The 9,036-nt window shown below is 53.2% G+C and overlaps 1 protein-coding gene across 1 annotated transcript; it reads right to left on the bottom strand.

Moving 5' to 3' along the window:
• Positions 1-2,223: 2,223 nt before the first annotated feature.
• tmem45b (transmembrane protein 45B) lies at positions 2,224-8,548 on the bottom strand. The gene is made up of 6 exons (XM_088940070.1): positions 8,361-8,548; positions 6,926-7,142; positions 4,650-4,862; positions 3,694-3,878; positions 2,922-3,067; positions 2,224-2,643 (listed from the first exon to the last, which is right to left on the bottom strand). Exons 2-6 carry the CDS (start codon positions 7,119-7,121, stop codon positions 2,526-2,528), a joined length of 858 nt encoding a protein of 285 aa, XP_088796196.1. The 5' UTR covers positions 7,122-7,142; positions 8,361-8,548; the 3' UTR covers positions 2,224-2,525.
• Between the last annotated feature and the right edge of the window lie 488 nt (positions 8,549-9,036).

Raw genomic sequence — 9,036 nt, 5'->3', positions numbered from 1 at the left:
AGACAGACACTAGTGCCCAGAGCCTCACTGTTGGGACACATGATGGCCCCCTGCCCAGTGGCTAGTGTACCTCCTAGCGTTCCTGCTCTGTGCACGCAGGGATGCAGTCACAGCCCGTAATGTGTATGCAAATATATTAATATGTCACACGGCTTCTGTGATTCAGCATAGTTCTTGTAGTATAACTGACGTTTCCTGGAAAACGCAGAAGCAGTTCATTGGTTGTCTTCTTTTATTGGTGTAGTTTGTTTCAGGCAAAAGAACGAGAACGGTCTTCCCTCAAATGGGAAAACAGAAGGACTTTATAGACATCTGGTGGACATACTCTTCACGAAACAGGAATTTCTGAATGTGCCTCAGTTCCACAGTATTTTGTTATATAATGAATCTCAGAGGTCATGCTCAAATGTCATAGAAACTGGAGGAATCTAGTCCACACCCAGATTGCTGTTAGATTCCTTCCACCTGGCTTTTGCAGTTTTATGATTGGTATTGTTTGCACAACGTATGTTTTTATGAGGCCTTTGAGAGTGATCTTTGAGCTGGTTGTCATGTAGAGTCACACCTTAAATGTTTTAAAAGGGCTGAAAGGGTTGCATTTGACTGCAGGGGGTTTTGGTTAAATATCAACCGTGACGCCGGCTGTGCTGTGTGACCTGGGTTTGCTCCCATCTGGGCTCCCAGTCGTCCCGAGATTGCAGCTGTGCTTCCTGGTGCGTACGGTACGGCGTGTTCTCGCGTCCTGCGGCGCACCTCCCCTTTCTGAACCACCTCCGATCCCCCAGACATGGGAGTCGACAGGGAGAAGATGGCTCAGGCACCTCAGAAATGCGATGTTCAATCTGTAGTGCTATGGTTTGTTTTTCGTGTCAGAATATCCTACCCTTTAGGGTGTGTCTGGATATCGGTCAGTCTCATCCCATAGCATGTCAGAGGGGTGAGTTCCAGCATCACAAGGAACTAGCAGACCTCCTGTAAAACCTGCAGTTGCTTATGATTTCCTTTTTGTTGTCAGCCCGTCACTTACGAGGTTTTTTTGCGAGTGTGTGGCGTGGCTTGTACACATGGATTCGTGCTGTTCTGTTCAGGCTGTAAGAGACAGTCTCATCGTAAAGAAGAGCCGTAGGGTGCAGACAGTGATACCCTGATCACACCTTCACTCACAGTAAGGGTTTTCTTTACTGCTTCCAGCGCTCTGGAGTCTACCCTTAACTGGCTCTTCCGTAGACTGACTGATAATTAATTCAGTTTCATAATTGGAGTTTATGGATTAATGGAAATGTAAATATTTCATCTACTTTTTCTGTTATGTCGCCCTGTAATTCACAAATGCCAACTCACTGGAGCTCAGTAGGTGTGAGCCTGGTCAGGACCTCCTGGGAAAGCTGAGGTTGGGACGAAGCTGTGTCGCGCTGTCAGAGCTGAGAGCAGGTACCCTGAGTGCTCGGCCCGGTTACTCCACAGGTGTGTCTTCGTGGGCATCACCTACCCTGCCGATCTGGCTGGCCCGCCGCCCTGGGCTCTCTGTCCGTTCCCCAGAGCCCCGCGTCTCCGGAGCCCTGCTGGCGCTGCGCCCTCACGTGGCCGACTGCGAGCTCCGACAGCACCCCCTGCAGCTGGCCAGCCCCTCCCGGCCCACTTCCCACAGGTTAGAAATCATGAAGCTCGAACTGCGTTTCCCAGGCCATACTTTCATATCCGTCCGACTGCTGTGCTTCTTTGTGCCACGTGAAAGCAACCTTGCTCTCTTGTGACCGGCGCAGGCTGCCTATTCAGTCTTGTACTCTGCGGAGAGGAGGAGCTCGGCGCCTCACTGACCACTGAGCACACTGCTGTGTCCCTCAGTAATGACAGGACGTGCCCCAGGCCTCTGTGTCTAAATCTCACTGCCCTCTGGCTCAGTTTTAGGACACTGTTTCTTTACTTTAGCAGTGAGGCCCCAGGTTCATTTGCAGCGTTGCAGATAGCTGCTGGGATTTGTAGTGTCTCCTACAAATCCAAAATTCCTTTTGAAAATGGAGCAATAGTTTTTCTGGGATATCCAGGAATTGATTTGTGATTTCTAAACCTCTGATTTGAAAGCTCAGTGCGGGACCTCTAGATAGAAGATCCATCTTTTCGGGAATAAACTTGCCCACTGGGTTAAAGGTTTCAGCTCCACTTGCTTCACATGTCCTGTAAAGTCGCAGTCAGACTGCACACTAATCCACGCAGACACAGATAGTGTGGACAGCAGTTAGATTTTATTGTAAAATTAAAAATAAATGAAGAAATCTTAAAGTTGTCCTTTTAAAAATAAAAGAAAGACACAAATTCTCAGCAGTCTGAAAAGCTGGAGAAAAACTCTGAATTAGTGCATTTGGCCCATCCTGGAAGAGGGGGGACTGGCTACCTGGTGGTCAGGGCTGCTGGTGAGGGCAGTGCCGTGTCGTCTGCAGGTTGTGTTTTCCCAGGCTGCCCAGTACAAACCAGGGGATCCCGGGCAGAGACTCCAGTCCTGGGGGTCTGCCAGATTGTCCATCTGTCTACTCCTCTTCGGACTCCTGGAGTAGGGCCTTGTGAGAGCTGGTGTCAGAAGAGCTGGTCTTCAGCAGCCTGATCTCCATGTCTTCTCCCTCTCTCGCGGCTCGCCTCCGCACACAGCTGAGCACAGCCAGGGGGGCAGAGGAGACAGAGAGTGGTCAGAGCTCTAGGTTAGTCACTGGGAGGTTGTGGGTTCGAATCCCACCTGGAACACTGCAGTTGTACCCTGGAGGGTGGTACCTGGCTCAGCCTGCTCCAGGAGAATGCCAGTGGTTATACTGCCTTTATAGGCTTTGTACCCAGGGTACGAATACTTTCCCCGTCGACAATATTATTATTTTCCAAACTGCTCATTCCAGGGAAACCCTCCCCCCCCTCCTCGTGTTGTGGCCACTCACCACCAGACTGCTGTGTAATTCCCCGCAATGACCAGAAGGGCGGCGGCGTAGTGCCAGCAGTAGCACATGGTGATGAACATGATGTTGTTGTGGTCCTTTTCGTCCCACTGCTCGCCGCCTCCAGGAGGGTACAGCACGAACCCGATCTGCAGACACAGACGTGGCGTCAAAACCCTCCCTGCACTATAAGCCAGCTTCTCCCCTGGCTTATCTTTAGTGTAGATACACACAGCACTTCAGGGTCTAGAGCTGTCATTTTGCTTAATTAAAAAAAATACAGCATCCCAATCAGTGTTGTCTTGTCAACGTGAGAAATAGGACACCTTTTTTTTGCTTTAAATATTATTATCCTGGTGACAGACAGGCCCTCGAGCTCCGTTTTGCAAGATAAATGAAAATGTCTTTTAAGCGCAGTATCGGACCCTCTCTGGACTCACCCTGCTGACCCTAACCCCTCCGCTGCCTGATGAGGGCGAATATCCTGGGCGGATTCTTTAGCGGTGCTGTGCGGCCCGGTCGGTCGTGATCAGTGTCCTTCCTCGCCTGACCCAACCCCCAGCCCTCCTCTCAGACCGCAAGCTAACCCCTGACTTACGATGTGTGAGAGTGACAGAGCACAGGAAACGTGCGGTCAGATAATTCAGCTGCGCTTCGCTCCTTCTGTGCGGCACGTCCATCGCCGGGGGGCGGAGGGGCCCCTTCGCAAGAGGCCCCGGCTCGGAGCCTGCGGGGCCAGGGTGTGTGCGGGTGGACCGGCGCGTCGGTGGGGTACCTGCCAGAACCAGGTGCCCTGCAGGATGGCCAGGCTGGCCCGGAAGAGCTGCAGCACGGCGCTGTCCCTCAGGAAGACCTCCAGGAAGGTGCTGGCCGCCCCCCCGAACACGGCCACCAGCAGGAGGGAGTGCACGTGCACGTCCAGCGGGGTGCGGCCGTGCAAGTGGAAGTAGAACAGGAAGCCTGGGGCAGGAGGGAAAGGGGAGGGGGGGCAGTTACGCTAACGGGTGCACACACTGCTCATCTGTACAGCGCCCCGACAAAAAACCAGTCAGGAGCCGCTAGCACTCCGTCTGACCCAGCTGGAAAAACCTGACTCTGACCTGAGCCCAGCTCTAATGGGACAGAAGCCAGAGGCATCGGGGTGTAAAGCTCCTCCATCAGTCCCCCTGACCCCGAGAGGGCAGGCAGGGCACTTCTGGAGCTTTTATTTTTTAACTTTTTTAAGTATTTGTAAGCGATGTTTCTTTTCGGTTTGAAAATCTCCTTGGGGATTGGTCTTTTAACGCTGTCGCCTGTCACTCTGCACAGGAGACGCCGAGCCCCCCCGGAGCCCACAGACAGTCGGACCCCGCCAGCGCTCAGGGATCCCCCAAGGCACGGCAGGCAGGGTCCCCACCTCAGAGCTGGAAGGTGGGGGGTTCAAGTCCCAGGTGGGGCACTCCCTACGCCACTCAGATTGCTCCAGCAAGACACTCAGCTGTGAAAAACACCAATAATAATAATCACAATCGTCAGGCCAGTGGCAAACTGACGTGAACAGCAATGCCCGACTCTCGGGGTCCGAGCTGCGCTCTGCGGTGGCGCTCTCACAGGCTGAGCCTCTCGCTGGTCCCGACCAGCGAGTGAGAACAGATCCGTTGCGTCTCCCTGCAATCATGGGAGCCGGCGCAGCAGCTTGATGACCCTGAAGACCCTGGGGGGCCGGGGGGCCGAGCGAGCAAGCGGACCCACCTTCCACGAAGAGCGCGAGGGACAGGGCCAGCCGGTCCAGGCCCGGCGGGGTGGGCAGCGGGGAGGCGGTCAGGAGGTCGGCGATGCCCGAGACGCCGTAGAAGAGGTACATGGTGCTGTGCTGCCAGTTCATCAGCTTCACCCAGGCGTGGTCCTCACGGTTATAGAGGCGGGCGTGGGGGCCGTCCGGCACGAACTGCTCGGCCATGATCCCTGGGGGGGAGAAGGCAGCAGAGTCACCACCAGCAGCAGGCCTCCCTCCTCTCGACAGCCTGACTTCCTGTGAGACAGTGACCCACCAGCGCACCTGGCAGGCATCCCTCCTCTCGACAACCTGACTTCCTGTGAGACAGTGACCCACCAGCGCACCTGGCAGGTGAGTGTAGGGGTCTAGTCAGCCCAGGTGAGGTCCTGGATGCAACTGGGCTCTAACATCAGCAGACAGGTGTGTGCCAACCGACTGAGAGTTGAGAGAGTCCAACCGACTGCTGACGAAAAAGTGGTTTTTGATTAACTCAGAAAGCTGCGTTCCTTGCCAGACAGGATCAGCCAGTATCAGATATGAAGGGTGATTTCTGAGTGAAGGTAATGAATGATTTTTCAACACAGAATGAAAGGGGTGGCATGTTCTAGTAACTAGGGTCGAATAGTAGAAAAGGGGATCAGTACTTATTAAAATGAAGATGGCGACTGGGTATAAGAGTAATGTACCAAGGTCCCTTTGTATACAAGGGAAGTTTGGAATATTATTATTTTTAATTAGAATGACATGGAGTTACTGTTCTGGTCTACTTAACATTGACTGGTAATTGAAGAGTTGAGCTGAATAGTGGAAGAGGCACCGTAATGACTTTGTGAACGGACCTTCCTAGTGTCGTAGGAGGGGACCACCGAAACGTCTAGAAGAGCAGAGGGGTTCTGTCCACCACAGCCACAGGCCACCACAACACAGAAATGGAGGTGACAAGCTGACTAGGGCTGTGAATTTTGTGGATCGTGGCATGGCATTGTCACAACCACACAGTGAGCGCACGCAGGCTCCACGCGGAACGTGGCCCGGTCTGAACTCAGACCCAGGACCCGAGAGCTGTGAGGCACTGAGCAGCAGGGCTTCCTGCGGGATTCTCTTGCGCTTGCATTAAGAAGGCCTGCTGGTTACAGACATGTTTAAAGGGAGGCAGGGCAACATCTAGAAATGTAAACAAGGAAGGCAGGTTGGTGTGCTGACTCGGGGCCTGAGCGTCTGGTTCTGCGCTGCAGAGTGACATTCCACTGAGCTGACCTGGCCCCTGTCAGTGATCACGTTTCACACACACACACCCAGGAGCTGATTCTTTCACAGGTGGTTAGATCATATAGCCTGGCTTTGAGACCCATATTTTTATTTTTGATAAACCTGTACTTCACGATGCCTCGTTTCATTGTACCTTTTGTACAGCATACGCGTTCTGTAAGGCAACTGGAACGGCTTTGTCACGACTTGTGCTGTACGAAGATCACCCAGGCAGCAGTCTCCCTGATTGCACAACACTGAACTCGGCACGGGACTGGACCGGTTTACTCTAATGTTTGGCTTTGGGCACAGAGGTTTAAGAGGCCCGTTCTCATCCAACAGTGTATGACACTGGCAGGCACACGCCATCCAGACCAGCTTGCTCGCTGGGACACTGGAATCCAGTGGCGCTGATGGCAGCAATGTTCTTAAATAAGAAGAGGGTTGCTGCTGGGATGATTGCTGGGGTCAGAAGGTCTTGGATTGCTCTGTGTGTGTGTGGTGTTGTGGTCGTGGAGGGCTCGGCGGTGATTATTTATGCCTCTGACCGCTGCTGGGAGCTGGAGCGGCTCCAGTCTGCAGTCAGAACAGCAGCACGGACTGACAAGCACACAGCAAAGCCTCTCTGACCACTTCCTGCTGGGAGTGAAGCAATGACGTCGTTAAGTCAGTTGGCCCTTAAATACACATAGGGAGCTGCGTCAGCATGCGTCGCCTGCAGAGGAACAGGGAATGTTTATTCCATGCCGAAAGGAAAAGAAAAGAGACACAACGTTTCGGCTACATGGAGCCTTCCTCAGGTGTGACACCACAGCATGGAATAAACCTTCACCTGCTCGTTTAAATACACTGGCACCTTCCTGCTTCACTTGCTTTCGTTGTACTAATTTTGCAGATTTCCTTGAAACGAAGTCCAGAGCCTTCGGAGGCTGAGCGCAGTACCTCTCGGTACTCTGTCCACTGCAGGTCCACCCTGGGCCCCGTCCGGGGCCCCGAGACTCACCCACGAAGGCGAAGAAGACCTTGACGGCCCCCTCTATCAGATCCATCCGGGAGAAGGCCAGAGGCGTTTTGGTGCGTCCCCCCGGCCGCCCGCCCCTCCTGCTGTAGCAGTGCCGCAGGGGGTACTTGACTGACCACCAGAGGCCGAACGCCAGGAAGAAGCTGCCGGGCAGGGCGTGCCCCTTGAAGTTGGCCATCCTGCCCCCAGCTGGGAGTCCCTGTGGAGGAGAGGTAGGAACCGCTGTTGGAGCAGGAGAGGCTGTTCTCTGGGGAGCACTGAGCAATAGAGCCTGGCAAGGAACAGGCACAGGCACCACAGCCTGGACACAGAGACTGGACACAGAGACTGGACACAGACAGACAGCCTGGACACAGACACTGGACAGCCAGGTCTGTGCCCAAAGAGAACAGGCTGTGCCCCCACAGCCAGTAGGGAGAAGAGGAGACACAGGTGCACTTTAATAAATACACCTTGATTAGACAAGCATTCATCCCTAATCTAATTAATCTAATTACAATATTCCCACACCTACAGTCCTACTGGGAGAGGAAACTGCCGTAGAGCTGCAGCCCAGTGTGTGCTCTCCTGTCCCAGGCTGAGGGACAGAGAGTGGCTCTCTGAAACAATAACATGTTATTGCTGTAAATGTTAGTATATCATTGCTTTGGAAACACTAATAAACAGGCTGGCACCGGCCAAGCGTAAATGTTCACCGACTTCCTGAACAGTAAAAATGCTCCTAATTTTACTGCGGTTTGAATTCCCAGAATATTCGGGTAACAACACACAAACTGTCACTGATCCCGAACAGAATGCTTCCCCTTCTCCCGCGCATCGGGAAGCAGTTGTTATTATTATTATGATTATTATGATTATTAGCAGAGGAGGAGATCTCTGCGCTACAGAAACGCTCGTACATGCTGTGCCTGCGGTAGGGAGGAATCGGTCTGAGAGGCACAGAGCCGCTATCAGTCGGACAGCAGACTTTGCACCGCGGCTCTGTCGGGCAGGTGTTCACGGGGCTCCTCGGGGCTGTGGTCGCCATCACAACAGCGCGACAAACAGAGCTCCCTGAGGGGCCCGGCGCAAAGCAGGCTTTGGGGAATCTGGCCACCAAAGTTTTCTAAAGTCATTTTGTGTTGTTCCTGGAGCTCTATGGGTTTTCTGAAGGTTGAAGAAAACCTTGTCAAATTTACGCCAGAGAATGTAGTCGAGACACCACCACTGGCTTCCCAATCACTTTTCAAAAAAGGTTTTCGCACTTTCTGGCCCCGAACCTGCAGTTCATGGACACAAGGTTAAAGAAAACGTGCAGTCAGTTTTTTAACACCATTATTTTTTCTTGTCTCGCCTTTAATGTTAAAAAGGTAGAAAACGAAGATTAAGGTGAGAAAAATGTGAATCACTATCATTTACAAACGAAAACGTGACCGACCTGATTTTCAGAGCGGCGATCCCTCGGTGTCCGAGCCTGGGACAGGGGGTGTGCGGGGCTGCGGGCTGCGGGCTGCGGCGGACTGAGCGCCTCGCGCGGTGCGCCCGCTGGCTCCGCCTCGCGCCTGCCCTGCTCACCTGCTCACCTGCCCAGCGCGCGCCCTCCAGCCCGGACCCACCTGTGCGCCCTGACGGGGGGGGGCGCGCTCTCTGCTTCGTGCGCCCTGACGGGGGGGGGGCGCGCTCTCTGCTTCGTGCGCCCTGACGGGGGGGGGCGCGCTCTCTGCTTCGTGCGCACTGTCGATGAGGATGATGATTCTCAGCCTTGCCTGATCCATACAGGCGATTGCACCGCATACGAGCCTGCCCCGAGCACAATCCCAATTAGGCTCCCATTTAGACTCCTCACGTATTGTAAATAATAGTTCGTATATATTGACAAATTAAGAGAGGCTATACCGAGCGGGGGTACACTACTAGACAAACACGGATTTGTTATTAACCTACTCGCAGCTCGACGTGTTTTCCAACATAGTCAGCAAGTATACGGTGCGTTATCTTTTATGTTATCATGATGGTACCGTTCTGAACAAAAGAGAAATCTTCGCTTTCAGCTGTTCTTACAGAATTGTATACATGATAGAGATGTACGTGAATCCAGCATAAAGTAGTAATAA

The sequence above is a fragment of the Atractosteus spatula genome, chromosome 22 (assembly GCF_055471065.1).
Source record: "Atractosteus spatula isolate fAtrSpa1 chromosome 22, fAtrSpa1.hap1, whole genome shotgun sequence".
Taxonomy (NCBI): Eukaryota; Metazoa; Chordata; class Actinopteri; order Semionotiformes; family Lepisosteidae; genus Atractosteus; species Atractosteus spatula.
This window is presented reverse-complemented; position numbering and strand designations above follow the sequence as displayed.

Excerpts from the sequence above, each read along its gene's own strand:
- tmem45b (XM_088940070.1), bottom strand. The coding sequence starts at position 7,121 with ATGGCCAACTTCAAGGGGCACGCCCTGCCCGGCAGCTTCTTCCTGGCG. Across the intron at positions 4,863-6,925 it reads GGTCTTCTTCGCCTTCGTGG|GGATCATGGCCGAGCAGTTC; the intron begins GTGAGTCTCGGG and ends TCTCCCCCCCAG. Across the intron at positions 3,068-3,693 it reads AGGGCACCTGGTTCTGGCAG|ATCGGGTTCGTGCTGTACCC; the intron begins GTACCCCACCGA and ends CTGTGTCTGCAG.